This window comes from Heteronotia binoei, chromosome 7, assembly GCF_032191835.1.
Source record: "Heteronotia binoei isolate CCM8104 ecotype False Entrance Well chromosome 7, APGP_CSIRO_Hbin_v1, whole genome shotgun sequence".
NCBI lineage: Eukaryota > Metazoa > Chordata > Lepidosauria > Squamata > Gekkonidae > Heteronotia > Heteronotia binoei.
In genome coordinates, this window is record NC_083229.1 from 94,738,261 (window position 1) to 94,754,533 (window position 16,273).

A 16,273-nucleotide genomic window follows, 5' to 3' on the forward strand; every position below is an offset into this window, starting at 1 on the left:
TATCTAACAAGGAAAAATTGTTGCTGGGCAAAATAGATTATAATTTAATAAAGATCAGTAAGTCCTTTTTACTTGGTTTTCAGTTAAATTATATTTAATCTCAGAACAGTATAAGAATTGCTACTTTTATTTTAATTAAAGGGAATTTCATAAATCATATCATGTAGCAGTGTGCAGTACTATAACATTCAGACTTTATGATGAGCAAGAACAACCCTTTCAATAAAATCCAAAATTTAGCTTTGCAGAACCTTTCTGGCTTATGATGTATTAACAGTGTTGCTCGGGAAGAATATTTTTTCTATTACGTTCCCCATATTTTAGCAAATCGCACATAAGAGATATGGCTCAGCTTAGTTTTAGTCTCTTCTGTCATTATATAGGTTATCCCTAGTTGTGTCCATATGTGATGAACACAATCCAAAGCCTGCAGAACAGGATCTCTGAGCTTGTGTCAATATGATTCCATTGTTTTCAGGAGAGGTTCCCCTAAGCTTTGTAGGAGTATTTTGTTGGCAATCAGAAATTAGTGTGTTAATTTAAAATGTTCCATGTCCATTTCTTCCTTGAGATATCTTGCTGTATGTTGACTGGTTTCTCATACATGCACAATTATTCTTCTACTATTGCTAAATGCTGTTTAATCCTGCAAAGATAGGTTTAAAGAAACTGATGGTGATCAGAAGAAATATCAAGACTGTATCTGGCAGTTTAGGAAGTAAAGATTTCTGCTGGCCATGAATCTTTCCTGAAGGAAAGAAAATCTCACTATTTTTAATGTTTAATTGACTTCCGTCTTTGAGACAGTTACCGTTTTTGCACACAGTTTACCTCATAGTCACAATCCTGTTCCCGCCGCAGCATCCGGTTGGATTTCCCAACATCTGCACCGGAGTTACAGGAAGTGCCGCAGCTTCTGTGTAGCAAACATGAACTGGGTTTTAGCGTTTACGTTTGCTACGCAAAAGCTGTAGCATTTCCTGTAACTCTGGCGCAGATGGTGCGAAATCCAACCGGACGCTGCGGAGGGAACAGGATTGTGACTCCGAGGTTAGCTGTGTGCGAAAATGGTCAGTGTGTGACCATTAGGACCTCTTTTGGCTCTATTTGTAGGTCAGGTTAAAATTTAGAGTAAGTAACCCTGTGAGATATTAAGAAACAAGGTTGCCTGTTGTCACCTTTTCCAAGGTACCAGACTAGTCCTTCGAGGGAGGAGGGGTCCAGCCATAACAGTTATAAACTGAACTTAGAATTAAGGTTTGGTCCATCTCTCTCTCTCTCTCTCTCTGGTAATGAGAATGCACAGCCAGCCCTACCCACTGAATTTCCGCAACACACTACAAGGATCAGATCGTTCAAGGCAGACAAAGTTCATTGGAAGCAATGAACAATTTTAAATGTCCCATGCCAATTTCTTTCGTGAGATATCTTGCTATATGTTGACTGGTTTGTCATACATGCACAAATATTCTTTTACTAGCTGGAACTTGGGGCAATCAGACCAGCACCAGTTGCCTTCTAGAACCTATCAAGGAACAAGTCAACACTGTGGCCAAGGCGCACATTAGTTGGCAGGGATTCATCTGCCTTGGAAGAAGTCTGTTACTCACAGATGGGCAGCCCAATCCAGAGTTAAGGGGTAGCCGGCCACAGCATAGCTGGCACGCTGCTAGTAGACTTCCTGAGGACTTCGGCACGCTGGAGTTTGGGGAGGGGAGAGGCGTAGCTTGCCGTAAGGGAGATGGTCGCCATGGCAACGCCACTGGCAGAGGCATGGAAGGGAGGCGGAGGCAGCTGGAGGGGAGGGCCAGCCCACCCCCACCCATTGGCCAGTCCTGGCACATGCACCGCAGCTCATGACAGTTAGGGATGGGGAGAGGTGGCCCCAGAGAGGCTGATAGCCATCCCCAACCCACCCCCAAACAGAGAACAAAGCCAATGATAGGCAGACCATCACAGGCAAAGGAGAGATGGCCCACCAACACGGGGAGGGAACAGGAGTGAGGCTGGGCATGCGCACACGAAAAGCCTGGCTTGGTGGCAAGGCGAGGGTGGGGGTAAGACAGGCCTGCACAGGACCACGGAGAAGCCATCAGTCCCCTCACACCCTCCTGCTGTCAGAGACTCTGCCAATGGCAGGCAGACTAGCAGGAGGTACCAAGTGCAGGAGTTCGTTGTCATAAACAGCAGCTGGAATGTGTGTCTGGGAGTGAGCAGCCCAGCAGCAGACACCCCCCCACCCAGAGACCCCCTGTGCTGCCCTGACGCCCCCTCCCATGTGCATGGAACACCTCCCCTGGGGGCCGCAGAACTTGAGTGCAAGTGCATCAACCGCAAAACTTTTGAGTCCACTTCATCAGCTCCCCCTTAGTGTCCTGCACACAACAACCCTGTAGGGTCAGGTCGGCTGTCAGCCCGGCCAAACTGAGGGGTGGCACTCCCCTCCCCTGTCCAGCCACACGGGGGGCAGCGTGGCGGCTCATAGACGGTTCACCCCCCCAAAAAACAAGTCTGCCCATCCTCCCAGGCATTCCCTCAGAGAGGCCACTGACGGGGGGGGGGGTGCCCAGGGAATATGCAGTAGATGCCAAGCGGGAGAGACAACAGAGGGCATAGCTCAGACTTTATTTTTCCAGAACAGAGTGAAGCAGTCTCCCTGGCGCGCACTGGGCAGTCTCGCTGTGGGTGGGGATCTATTCCGAGCGGTGGGCAGAAACAGCTGAGGGAGTGGGGAGGCGGTGGAGCGGCACATGCAGAAGCCTCTGTGTTGGAGTCCCACCTGCAAAACAGAGATAGAGATCAAGAGCGCCTGCAGGGGCGGCAGCTGGAAGAGCGGGCTGTTGTTTCATCCGGGTGCTCTCTTAAAGGGATAGTCTCTGACCCACCTCCCCACAACAGGGCAGCTGCCATGCGCACATGCCCCATGCCCTGCCAGGGGTTGGGAACACGGCAGAGGACAGACCAAGGGCAGGAAGCAGACAGCAGCACAAGGGAGCAGGTTCAGCAGATGTCCCCTGCCAGAGCCCATTGCCTGGTTCACGTGCCAGAGATGCTCGTACACCGAGTGGTCGAGAGCGAGAGGAGGTGGGGGGGGGGAAGTGGAACTTACCCAGCCATGGGTGACAGTCCTTGCATGCAGAGCCTCCGGGAGCCCAGAACCTGTGGAGACCTGGAAGCAAGAGCAGTTAGTCCCAGGGGAGAGACCTCTCTCTCCCTCTCACAAGGTAAAGATACTGTCAAAGCAACCGTGAGGTGCAGAACCCGTCACCAACATGCCTGCCTGTCCCTCACTCTAAGTCCGTATGGCCGGGAGCTCGCTGGCAGAACTTCACGCAATGTGCTCCTTTCGCTAACAACTGAGTTGTGTGAGGCCAGAGCTGAAGTATTTCTAGGAGGGGGAAGACCGCGATTGGGTGATGGGGAGGGGGCTTGTCAGCCCAAGCCGCGAGGGGATTGATGAGGCAATCACGCTGCTCCCTAAGGAGTTTCCAAACTAATGCAGCAGTGGCAGCGACCTTTGTTTTTGGTTTCAACGAGTGCATATGGAGCACGCTGCTGTTTTTGCGGGCGTAAAGTTGCACCTCTCGGGGGGGCATGTCATGGGCCAAACTGCTCAGGAAGCTGCCTAACCTGGCTGCGCCCCCAACTCAACCCCCTCCTCTGCCTGAACGCTGCACTCTGCCTCACTTCCACTTGCGTTTGGGTGGCCCCCCCCCTCCCACGTACCTCCCCTCCGCTCTGGCGGCGCCAGTCGTACATCGGCACAAACCCTTCCTGCTCCCACATACTGGCTCGTCTGCTTCCAAAAGACTTTCCGCCCCACCCCCTGGATTGTGCTCTAAATGTTGCTAAGGGAATGAGTGAAATGAAATAAAGTTTCACTGCTATTCAGTGTAGTATACTTTCTTCTATTGATAATGCAAAGAACTACCAGAATTGATTTCAGCTTTGGAAAGTACACTGTTTATTTGTTTTTATTTTACTTTATTTATACCCCCCTTTCTTCTCAATGGGGATCCAAAGCAGTTTATACTATTCTCCTCTCTTCCATTTTATTCTGATAACAGCCCTTTGAGTTGGGCTGTTGTGACTGCTCCAAGGACAACCAGCAAGCTTCCATGGCAGAGTGGGAATTCAAACCCAGGTCTCCCAGACCCTTGGCTAATGTTCTAATCAAACTGGCTCCCTGTTTTTCAGTCTTTAGCCACTTCTCAGAGTCAAGCATGCTATCACTCTCTTAAATTTCATACTGATTGGCCATATAATTTACCGAGTAGGAATATTTTTTCCATTCAAGAGAATGCAGATTTGGTCTCCCTTGATCAATTCACAACTGATCTTGTAACAGTGTGGGCCAGTCTTATGTCATTTCTATGTATAGTGCTTTACAAAATAACATTAAAAAGACAAGTTCCTAAAAAGGGTAAAGATATGTAAATAAATGTGCATAGAATTTCAGTGTAATTATGATACTGCTACATCAATCTATGGTGTCACTAGTTTGAATAGGCCTATTTTGGTTGCCTTGTTTCATTAACGGAAGTAATAGAGCTGAAGATATACAGAAGAAAACAAGAGATATTATCAAAACAAATTTATGAATCAAAGAAATTTTAGACTTGGAAAAAATAATAGAAGACATATTTCAGAAAGTTACAAGCAGTTTAAAGAGTGAGTTGGGAAAAATCTTGTCTCTGGATGATCTCTAGATTCATTTTACCACTGAAAATGTGGAAATTATTAGCAAGATTATTTATAATTTTACAGTTCCTAAAATAGCAATCTATTGTGTTTCATCACCAGCTGAAATGATGCTTTAAAAGCTCTTGATGCAGTTTACGGTCTTTACCATTATTCAGCTCTTTTAAAGATTACAATCCAATCTTGTATTTTTCTCTATTCCAGAAAGAACATTTTCCTCTATTAAATTTAAAGGGGGATATAAAATGGATGATGTGCTCCTTCACATAGGTATTTTTCTTACTTGATTTAATTTTTTTTAAAGAGAGAACCTATACTGCAGAAGCATGGCTGGAAGGATGTTGTTTTCCTGTAACCCTGTGCCTATTATCAGACATTCTTATTATCACTGAGATAAGGTTCACATTTGCCTAAACTTTGCATTCCAGGAACCCTAGGAGAGATGCTTCGGCTTTGGTTTAAAGAGGGGAAAAATTCATTGCTGTAGGCAACTGGATTGTGAACCTGGTCTCTTCAGCCATAATCCACTGCTCCTATCACTATTTTCTTCCTGTCTTCCTTCATGCCGAATTTGTAGCCCAGCTGTTCACTTGGCTTTTGTTGTGACATCTCTCTGGCTCAGTTAATCTCTTCCCTGCCATTTTTTTTAAAGAAATTCTAAATACCAGAGCCAGTCCTATTGCATAAATTTGGGTCATCTCTGTGTCCCACTCTGTTCATTTAGTTGTATATTTTTGGACTACATGTTTAATACTGAAAGAGGACTATTACATTAGTAATATGAAATTCTGTTGGGTGGTTGTGAAGGTGTGAAAAGGTATGAATGTTCAAATATTTTAATACATGACAGAAGAACAGCTATTGTTTATTGATTTAAAGATTGGATGTCTATTTTAAAATTTTATATATATATATATATATATATATATATATATATATATATATATATATATATAATGCCACATCTGGAGGAAATATGTTACTCCTATTACTTCTAATACTATAATATATTACGTAGCAAAGTGCCAGAAGATAAATCTTCTCCCCAAATAGAATCTCCATTTAGATGAAAACCCTCTCATTATCCTCACCATAAAATAAGGTAAATACAGGAAGCAACAGAACTTTAAAACAGATTAATAAATACCAGGGCTTTTTTTGAGCAGGAACACAGTTCCGGCTGGCTTGGCATCAGGGTATGTGTCCTAATATGCAAATGACTTTCTGCTGGGCTTTTCCTACAAAAAACACTGTGAAACAATGGCGATGTTAGGGGTGTGGTCTAATATGCAAATGAGTTCCTGCTGGGCTTTTCTAGAAATAAAGCCCTGATAAATACAATAAAAGCTGCAGAAAAACTGGATGCATATAAACAGAAGGCCCTGGCATATGGCCACTTTATTCCAAATAATAGACTCATTTGCTTTCTTTTCCCTTATGTAATTGAAGAACAACATTTGCAATTATATAATTCCTGCTCTCCTTTTTATTTAAGAAAGAAGGCATAATCGTTATTGCTTTAAAACTGTAAAACAGCCCTAGGGCAACTGACCTTTTTTCATTTCACCCCATCAGAGGAGCTAATGGTTCCCTAATTCCATTTTGCCAAGCAGTATTTCTACACAGCCCATCTGATAATGCAAAACTATGAGCCCTTTTCAAGTCTGGCAAACGTAGCTTCTGCAGTGAAACATATAACTTAAATTGACACTTTTAAATGGCAACGGGGATAGCTGCAACCATCGAATTTAACCCTAAGCAATAGAATACATTATTTAAGTTTGGGGAAGGACGGTGGCTCAGTGGTAGAGCATCTGCTTGGTAAGCAGAAGGTCCCAGGTTCAGTCCCCCGAATCTCCAACTAAAAAGGGTCCAGGCAAGTAGGTGTGAAAAGCCTCAGCTTGAAGCTCTGGAGAGCCATTGCCAGACTGAGTAGACAGTACTGACTTTGATGGACCAAGGGTCTGATTCAGTATAAGGCAGCTTCATATCTTCATATGTTCAATAATTTTAGGGGAGGGATGCTGGCTCAGTGGTAGAGCATCTGCTTGGTAAGCAGAAGGTCCCAGATTCAATCCCTGGCATCTCCAACTAAAAAGGGTCCAGGCAAATAGGCATGAAAAACCTCAGCTTGAGACCCTGGAGAGCCGCTGCAGTCTGAGTAGACAATACTGACTTTGATGGACCAAGGGTCTGATTCAGTATAAGGCAGCTTCATATGTTCAAGTTCCATAGGACACAAACTTTCAGATGCTGAGATGCCAGTGGTGCAGGGTTGTCAGCCTCCAGGTGGGGTCTGGAAATCTCTCGCTTTTACAACTGATCTCCAGCTGGCAGAAATCAGCTCCCCCTGGACAAAATGGTTGCTTTGAAAGGTGGCCACTACCGCATTGTACCATGCTGAGGCCCCTCTCCTGGATCCACCTCCAAAGTCTCCAGCTATTTTCCAACACAGACCTGGAAACCCTAAACATAAGAGAAACCATGTTATATCAGGCCAGTGCCCATCTAGCCCAACACTCTTGACACAAAGTTGTAAAAAAACAACAGGTGTCATCAAGAGATCCACCAGTGGGGCCAGGACACTAGAAGCTTTCTCAATGTTGCCCCCCTTCCAAGCACCAAGAATACAGAGCATCACTTGCCCCAATCAATGGTGCTAGCATTTTATTGTCTGAATAGATTTGCAAACTGTAGAAGTGATATCTCAGTCCTTATTCTCTGTGACTTTCCTTAATTATTAAGTGAATACAGTCTGAAGCTTATAAAAGAGGAGCCCAAGCCCATATTATTTTTCTCCTTGAAACTCACTTGGGTTTAGACATAGTGTGGGTGTTAGAGAATAAAATGAAATGATGTATTGCCCTTGAAAAAGGATGGGACATAAATCTACATCAGTACAGTGAAATTTTTTTCTGCCCAGGAGATTTGAGGCAGTCTTGCCAACTTGATATATAAAAACCCAACAAAATATAAAAATGATATTGGTTGGATTTGTGAATATTCTTGAAAAAATTGAGGATTAGACTGGACTGGTACATGTGTTTCTTGGATGGTGTGATAGTTGCTAGGAAACCAAATAATATGAATACCTTATTACATGGTTAGCTGTTCATGGCTTGCCCAAATGGCTTGGGATAATAGTAACCAAGCCAGGGATAGCCTTCAGTAATATAGTTTGTTTGATATATTAACAGTTAACCAATCTTTTAGTCCAGTTTCCATTGGCGTACTCAAATTAGCTTAGCTAATGGGCTCAAGCATTCTTCAATGTAGCGGGGTGGCCCTGTGTAGACAGACATGTGGGAGAGAAGTATTGTAAATAAAATTAATTAAATAAATAAATAGCAGCTTTCAACGCCAAAACATCTTTCATCTTTGGAAATTTGACGGATTCTGTTGTCTTGAACCTTATGGCAGCCTTTCCACACTATTTGTGCAACTGCTTGCCCATGTGATTTGACCTTCTGGTAGTAGCTGTGCTTCCAAGATGACCCATTAGAAAGCACTATTAGATGGTCCCTGGACAGAAAGTAGATTTGCTGTTTTTGCATAGTCAAACCTTAGTTCCATACATCAGTGCATAAATATCCCAACATCTGCCTATAACTTCTATTTACCCTCTATTTTTAGTGTGCTTAAACTTTCAGGTATGTTAGTGCATTTAAACTTTCAGTTTAAACTGTCTCTAACAGTGCCTGCACAGTACTGAAATTTTGATGAGGATATGAGTAAGAAAAAATACACTTTCCCAAAAGTTCTCTCTTCAATTGTAATTTTAGCACATGCATGCTTTTCAGTACCTAAAAAGCCCTTCCATCTTGGTAGCCTGCGGTTGCTTCCACACCAAAGTGATTTCCTGTGCTAGTCTGGTTGCTTGTGTGGTTCTGTATTAAATTGCTGTTGCAAGAGAGATTCCAAGTAGCTCAGGGTAGTCCATTTTCTGATGTGCATTGAATTTCCCTACCCCTGTGTTCTCATGTGAGCCTTAGGATTCTCCCCCCTCTCTGTTTTGTTTTTAATTTTGAATAATATGGGTAGGTGCAGCACCGCATATAAATAACACAATACCTTAATCAACAGAGCTGCCAGACTGAGAGGTGGAGGGAGCTTTTGGTTTTGGTGCGGTGACCAACGGACGTTCTCCAGAGCTCTGGCTCAGATAGCGTCTGTATTGCTCAGTTTTGGGGGTCTTCTGTCAAATCGAGGACCTGGTAGAACTCCTGTTGTGGGGGTCCTCATGCAGAGGGAGCTGAAAAGACTGTTCTTGCCAAGGCTTTGCCGAGGTTTGGGCTCCTGTTTTTCTCTAAGCCCGGACTGAGCAGATGCCATTAGACAAATCAACTGGGAACACCGGAGAGGAGGGGAGGAAAAAGCAGCGTTTGAAAAGAAAAGAAAGAGTTCTTTGAACCCCAAATTAGAGAGAAGGCATATGGAGAGATTTACCTGTCTTGTTATCTGTGGAAAGAGGCGAAACATGGAAGGGAGAGCCCTCTCCAGCCCCACCCACCTCACAGGATGTCTGTTGTGGGGGAGGAAGGTAAAGGAGATTGTGAGCTGCTCTGAGACTCTTCGGAGTGGAGGGCAGGATATAAATCCAATAACATCTTCTTTTTCTTAAAGAGATAGTGAGATATATCAGATATATGAGACTGAGATAAAGGTGCAGCATCTAAGTGACTGAGATAATGGTGTGGCACTTAAAGTGATTAAAGAACTTAAAGGAATAGATTGGGTTGAAAGAGGGAAGAAGCGAAGAAGAAAGAGGAGACGTAGAAGAAGAGGGAAAAGGAAGAAGAACTGGAAGAACATTAAGTTTAAAACTTCTATTGAACTGAAGAGCAATAATTCATTATTTGTTTATAAGTTATCCAATGAACTATAGGGATTGAATGGGTGAGGAGGAATGGTGAATAGTAGTGAATACTGGTGTGTGTGTGTGGTGTGTGTTGTATATGAAGGTGGTGTGTGTGTAGAGAAGAGGTGCTGTGGGGGCTGTATTTAGTTAAAGGGAGAATGTGCATCTGAGGCTGGAAAGAGGCTGAGTAAAAATGAATGGGAGGTGAGAAGTGAGATAGAATGAAAGTGTATGGTGGTAGAAGTGTTGTGAGATAATTGTTCTAGTGTAAGTGTATATGTAAAAATAATGAGTATGTTAGTCAAGTCAGTAGCCTCACCAGCTGTCCCAGAATCTATGGGGCCCTCAATATCTCAAGACATTATCAAAGAATTACAAAACAATATGCAAGTTTATTTTAGGACAGTAATGAACAGCTACAGGCGAATCTAATAGAACAGCTAGTGTGGTAGGACCCCCAGATTGATGGCTCCAATAATCTATAATCAACGTGTGAGCAGAAATGCAAGCTTAATAAAGGCAGACACAAGAGGCTTGTATTAGCAATGAAAAGCAGAGCTTTCAGAAAAGAGGAACTAGCTCCTCTATGCCTTAGCTTAGCTGCAGAGAACATAGTTGCACAAGGTAACCGCAAAAGTACAAGCTGACCGCAGAAGCAGGAGTCAGAGTTGTTTACCAGAAGGGAAAGGAGCTGGAAAGCCCCTAAGAATATGTACCCAGTATTCTCCCCCTGCACCCCACATAGGGAGAAACCAGATAAGACCAGAAAGGCCGGATGCCCTGACCACAGTGACCTCGAGTGACACCCAGTAACAGTACTAACAAGACCGAGTCCCCTTCCGAGTCCCCTTTCCTATGACTAAATATGGGCAGAGAACACCTACTAGGAGGGTGTCACGAGGGACAAGAGAAACGGGTATCGGGCCTAGATGGGGGCCTAGATGGGGAATGATGATGTATGTATTATATGAAAAGAGGAAGTATGTTTGAGGCTCTGAAGGCCTATAAAAGCTGTGATTTTTCTATGCTTGTTGCCCAGTCTCTCTTGGGAGTCTGGCGCCCGTGTGCAGAGGGCCCGTGCACGTTAAATAAAGAAGCTGTTTCCTGATCTTGTCTCCGGTCTCTGTGATTGCGTCAGCTGAATTGGTAACGTATAAATAGGGTTTTTCCCGCTACATAATTTGGCGAGCCAGCCAGGAGGGGCATTTAGCCCTTTCTATTAGCCCGGCCAACCAGGGCTGGTGGCAGGGGGGATCAGAGCAGCGGTAAGGAGCTCCCAGCCCCTTTTTTGGGCTGACCGACCCTCTGTCTACCCTGTCCCTGCCTAGGTTTCAGTCGTGGCCTAAATTAAACTAGGAGAACGGGGCAACAGGAACCAGCTTCACGCCTTGGGCATGAGGTAGCGGCAGATTTAGGCCCTTGTGCCCAACGTGATAGATTTCCTCTACGTGACATAATTTGAGAATTGTAGTGAATCCCTCCATATGAGATTGTCTTAAGTCTCGGAGGAAGGCGTGCCTGGCCAACACGCAGCAGCATCCAAGGACCTGCGGAACAGGGAAGGGCGGTGTCCCTTCTGACTGCAGTATTCCAACGATTGACTGCATGTGTAGATTGGTATTAGAAAAAAGGGGAAAAGTATATTTGAGGAAGTGGTTTGTCCGGACTGTGTGAAGTGTGTGTGGTGTGTGAACGAGACGATATCTGATATCGAAGCAAACGGGACGCACAAGTACTCCGTTTCCGGCCCGGGCGACCGCGGCCGGCAAGGAAAGTGCGGAAGCGAGTTGCCTAGGCTCCTATATGTGGTCACCCTCCCCTGTCTGTGTGTGTTAGTTGTCTTGTCTGTTTGAGGAAGTGGAATGGGAAATTGGGAAAGCGCCAGACCCACAAGAGAGGTAGCTCTCTTCGCCAGTATTGACGTGACATTGGCCAGAGGCCAAGACCAATTTCTCACCCGCCCCTTCCGCATTTGTGTCCAAAATACTTGGCTTGTTTGAGTAACCAGGAGAAAGTCACAATCTGGGGGACGCCCCTGGTTGTATGATTGCCTCCCTGACTGGTCTAAGTGACAGGAAAGCCTGGAGCCCTCCTGGAAGGTTCCAGAAGATGGTTAGTCCCTGGCGCATTAGCCCGCCACTGGCAGCATACTTTGTGTCCCCATTATCGAGTCCAGTTGTGGACTGGGACCTGTCAGACCACTACGGCCTGGCTGATTGAGCGTAACACCAAGAATCCCAGCGGTAGTTGGAACAACCACTGGGCACGGTGGTACTTTCTCAGGCAAGAAGCAGGAGATTGCATTCATGCCTGGGAAATCAAAAGGCGAACTGCCCGCCCCGAGACTACTCGCAGAGCAGAAGACTGGGCCCGTTTGTTGGCCCAGGACCCATTAGCTCTGGAGGAGTTTCGCTTGCAAAGTTGCCAACAGCGCTTTGACAAAAACGGTCCGCCCAATCCCTCATCCAACCCCCTTCCAGAACCTGCCTGGTGGATTAATGCTTTGGATCGAGGGTGGGACCCCCTTTGATACAAAGACGATAATTGAAAACTACTTTGGTGAGTAAATGGCATAAGTCCCTAGGCCCACATCCCAGGGGCACTGATTCTCTGTTGGTGCGTCCCAAGACACCATAGGCACAATATTGGCCCGTGGGAAAGGGGAGCACGGGAAGGCAACTGTATGGTTGCTGAAGGGTTCAATTAGATGGCCGCCTGGATGCTTGAGACTAAACCAGGCACGAGGGTGCTTCCTGAGAGAATTGGGGAGGGCCCCCCTAGCTGCTTGGAGGATTAAAGGCCAAACGGCCACCCCTGAAAGATTAGAGGTTGAATTGCCTCTCCAGCTTGGGCCGCCACTGAGGATCTGACAAAGATAGGTCGACCCTCTTTGGAAGCCTTCCAATTGGCAAAGAGTTAGAATCAGAGTCACGTTTCAGATTGTTTAGAAGTTTGTATTGCCTTGCTGTGTGAAATTTATCTGCGATGTTGCGTAACTGTGGCCTCGCTGAGAGAAAAACGGGAAGTGCAGAATGTGGTTAAGTTAGTAAGACTGCAAAAGGGAAGTACATGTGTTTTACTCCGGGAGATTTCTGGAGACAGCCCCAAAGATGCTGTTTTATTAAGGCAGACAAGCTGTGGGTTGGCTTGTGCTGTGACTATGACTGTAATACTGATACTGTGTATGGGAAAAGCACCTAGGAGAACTAATTATGTCCCACTTATGGGTTAGGGTGTTTGTGGGGTGGAGTGATTCTGTTAATGTGTTATTTTGAATGATGTATGGCTACAAGATACCCTATTCTTGAACTAGCATTTCAGTTTCAGGACAAGGCAAATTTAGTTAAGACACCCCCGGGAATTAAGTATTGAGGTATTGAGCAGTGTTTGTTGCTGCCCCTGGCAGGGAGCTGGGTTTAAGCCCAATGCAAAGCCCCCAGTCTTTTTTGCCACCTAGACTCGTTTAGACTTCACCCTTGCCCCTTTAGTGGCTGAAAATTGAAGAATTCCAGATCTATGGGCCCTCCCTAGAGAGAAGTACTCCAGAAGCAAGTCCTCTGCCTCTGGTCAGCTTACCTTTCAGAGGAAGTCCCCATCAGCTATGTGGAAACCCCCTCAGCCATCTGACGCCATCGGATGTCCTTTCCCCACTTCCGAGCCATGACCGAGCTCATAAGTGAAGTGATTTGAGCCTGGTTGTTGAAAACGGAGTATGCGTCCTGAGATCAAGGCTGCTCTGCATTTCATCACCTTCCACCTGTATGACAAGCTCCCCCGGAGACGGGTTGACCAGTTTGGAGAAGAGCTAGGACAGCTGCTACAGAAGAAATATGAGGGCCACTGGTACCCAGAGAAGCCTTTGCAGGGTTCAGGCTATCGTTGTGTGCACCTTGGGGAGATAATAGATCCTATAGTGCAACTGGCAGCCAACAGAAGTGGACTGACTGTAGAAGATGTGCAGGCCAGTATCCCTGCAGAGTTGACTGTGTGGATTGACCCATTTGAAGTTTCCTACCAATTTGGGGAAGAAGGGCCAATCGAGACTGTGTACCTGAAGGACAGTAGGGGTTGCAGCATAGCAGACAAGAGAAGCAGAAGTGGGCTCAACCCTGAAGCCCAGGCGTTTGTCCCCACTAGAAGTCAGAATACCGTTTTGTCCAGCCCTCCACCTCCATCTTCTGACCAGTCTCTTAGTCCGACCTTTACCGCCGTGACTTTTGCAGCTACCAGGTTTGGCTCCACTAAAGTGAAGAAAAGCCACAGAAAGTTGAGTTGGGGCATTGTTCACCCAGCAAAATAAGAGGTTGGGAAGCAAGAGCTCGCCTAAGTGAGGCAGGCTGCCAGGACACTTATTTGGACAGGCTTTCACTTTTTACCTTTTTCTAAGGCGTCCACGGCCTGGGAGAATGGCGGAGAAAGTGTCACCAGCCCCTCCACCGGGAGTCGTGCAAGAACCCCAGGCTGAGGTCTGCTCTGATGGGACTCATGAGCCAGAAGAAGATGGTTCCCAGACAGCAATCCCTCATAGGGGCCGACCCAAGAAGGCAAGGGCTCCAACCAAGAACGAGTCCAAGAAGAAGAAGCAGGCTGTGAGAGCCTTCAGCAATTATAAAGGTACATACAACCTTGAGATCAAGGGGTGGGACCGGTTTATGATGTTCAAGAAGTTGAATGATGCCCTGGAGTTCCGAGATGCCCAGGAAAACCTCGCAACGAGAAAGGAGGCCCATGGTGAAGGCGGAGAACCTCAGGATGGACTAGAACAAGTGGGTCTCCAATCCCAGGGCCCACCAAGAAGTATGCAACCACCCCTGTTACGCGACGGGCGTGCCTGGCACCACGGAATTGGCCACCGCATGAATTTCTACCCCGATGAGTGTCCAGCCACCCCTCCCCAGGTTCGGGAGAGAGGGAGAGGAAGAGGCCGAAGCAGAGTGCTCGACCCCCACTGGCAGATGATGAACGCACCTAGGGTCATGAGAGTAGCCACAGGATGGTATCTCGCCCCCTACAGGTGGGGTCCTGCAGCTTGGAACGAGGTCTCAGACCTAAAGACTGTAGCCGAAATTGCACCAGAGAGAGATGGCCATGAAAACACCGAGGGCCCGGAAGAAGCAGCTGGCCTGGTCCCAGAACAAGATGTGCACCCGCAGGAGCCTCTTCAGGTGAAAGAAGAGACCCTCCAGAAGGAAGAGAGCCCAGAAGGAAGCCTGGAAGAAAATCCCAGTTGCTGAATTTCGTGTGCAGTCGCAAAGGGGGGACCCTCTGAAGTGACTTTGAAGTGATTTTGATTTATTTGAGTTTTGATGTTTGCAGCCATTCTCTTCCTTTGCTGAAGCAACAGCTCTGTGTAGAAGATTTGTTCGTCTATGAAGCAAATGTTCGAGTAGCCCAAGAAGAAGAAGGTAGGATAATCCCTGGGAAAGTTGAGGGATCATGATGTGTCACAAGCTAGTTTTGGCCTGACACATTGCCTAGTGCCTTGTTTATACTGAAATGCTTAGCAGAAGTAAAATAGGCCTAAAAGATTCAAATTCTCTAGGTTCTGTCTATGAGAAGCCTTTAGGGAAAGCGAATAAAGGAAGTGGCATATGTTATGATAGAAAATAGGCTTGCCTTGAGCTTTGTATTGTTTTGACTATGCAATTTAATCAGAGTTTTCTAGATAGGCTTTCCAGATGCCGTTCGCCCCCGAATCTGGTTGTTTGAAGGCCAACCTCTGAGTACCACTTACCGGAAATAGTGGAGCTCACAGGCAGCCCCCCTCTGGACCCTTGCCTACCGGCACGGCTAGGTTCACAGGGTTCATCCCCTCTGAGCTCCACCTACCGGTAACGGTGGAGTGCACAGGGAAGAAGATCCCGTCGTCGCAGCAGAAGAACTGAAGATTCTGTATTTTGAAGTATTGTATTGTTTGATGTAGGGTCTAAGTCCTCTGTTGCACCCTACGCAGGCATAGTCTTCATAGTGCTATTTACCTATGCATTGGAAGGGCATGTGCTCGGTGGCTCACTTAACACTAGCAACACCGTGAAGATATCATAGCCCATGAAGTTCTAAATCTAGGGTACCCCATCCAACCGTTGGGGCCAGCAGACTAAAGGACGGGAAAAGTCCTGGGGTACTGGAATTTTAGATGTTTTACGCTCTGTGTTCCCAGGGTGGGGAGTCTATGATTTGCAGATCTATACAAGAAACCTGTCCCGAATCTTACAAGAAGGCCTTGAGAAACAGCCTCATCTCTGTTTACACTGCAGAAAGAGGTTGATAGCATAGCTAATGTTGTGCTCCAGAACCGAAGAGTGTTGGATCAGTTACTTTCCGAACAAGGCGGGACATGTGCTTATCTGGAAGAAGTATGTTGCTTCTATGTTAATGAATCAGGTAAAATCCTCAGTGGAGTTAAGACCTTACGAGGACTGGTGAAAGAAGCACAAGGAGCAGATACAGCTTTTAACTCAGGAGCTGGCTTGTTCAAATGGCTCACCAGCTGGCTCCCTGATTTTGCCTGGCTGAAAGAAGGTTTTATTGTTTTCCTTATATTCATTTTGGTGTGTATTATTGTGTATGGTTGTATTAGGTGTGTGCCCTCGATAGCTTCGCGCAAAGCTCAGAATGCCTACCCCATATATAGGACCCCACCCCGCAGAGAACCAATATATGAAGAGATGAAAGCTGTTAGATCGCAATGTATTTAGGGTCAGGGAAACTGTG

General features: G+C 46.1%; 2 protein-coding genes across 2 annotated transcripts in view; both read left to right on the forward strand.

The window, feature by feature from the left end:
- The window catches only part of DOK6 (docking protein 6), a 278,299-nt gene that overhangs the window by 135,964 nt on the left and 126,062 nt on the right, over window positions 1-16,273 (forward strand). The window lies entirely within an intron of this gene.
- Window positions 13,272-13,859, forward strand: LOC132574788 (protein Tob2-like). Its single transcript, XM_060243021.1, has one exon. It carries the CDS (start codon window positions 13,272-13,274, stop codon window positions 13,857-13,859), a length of 588 nt encoding a protein of 195 aa, XP_060099004.1.

Coding starts and splice junctions, on each gene's coding strand:
- LOC132574788 (XM_060243021.1), top strand. CDS start 13,272: ATGCGTCCTGAGATCAAGGCTGCTCTGCATTTCATCACCTTCCACCTG.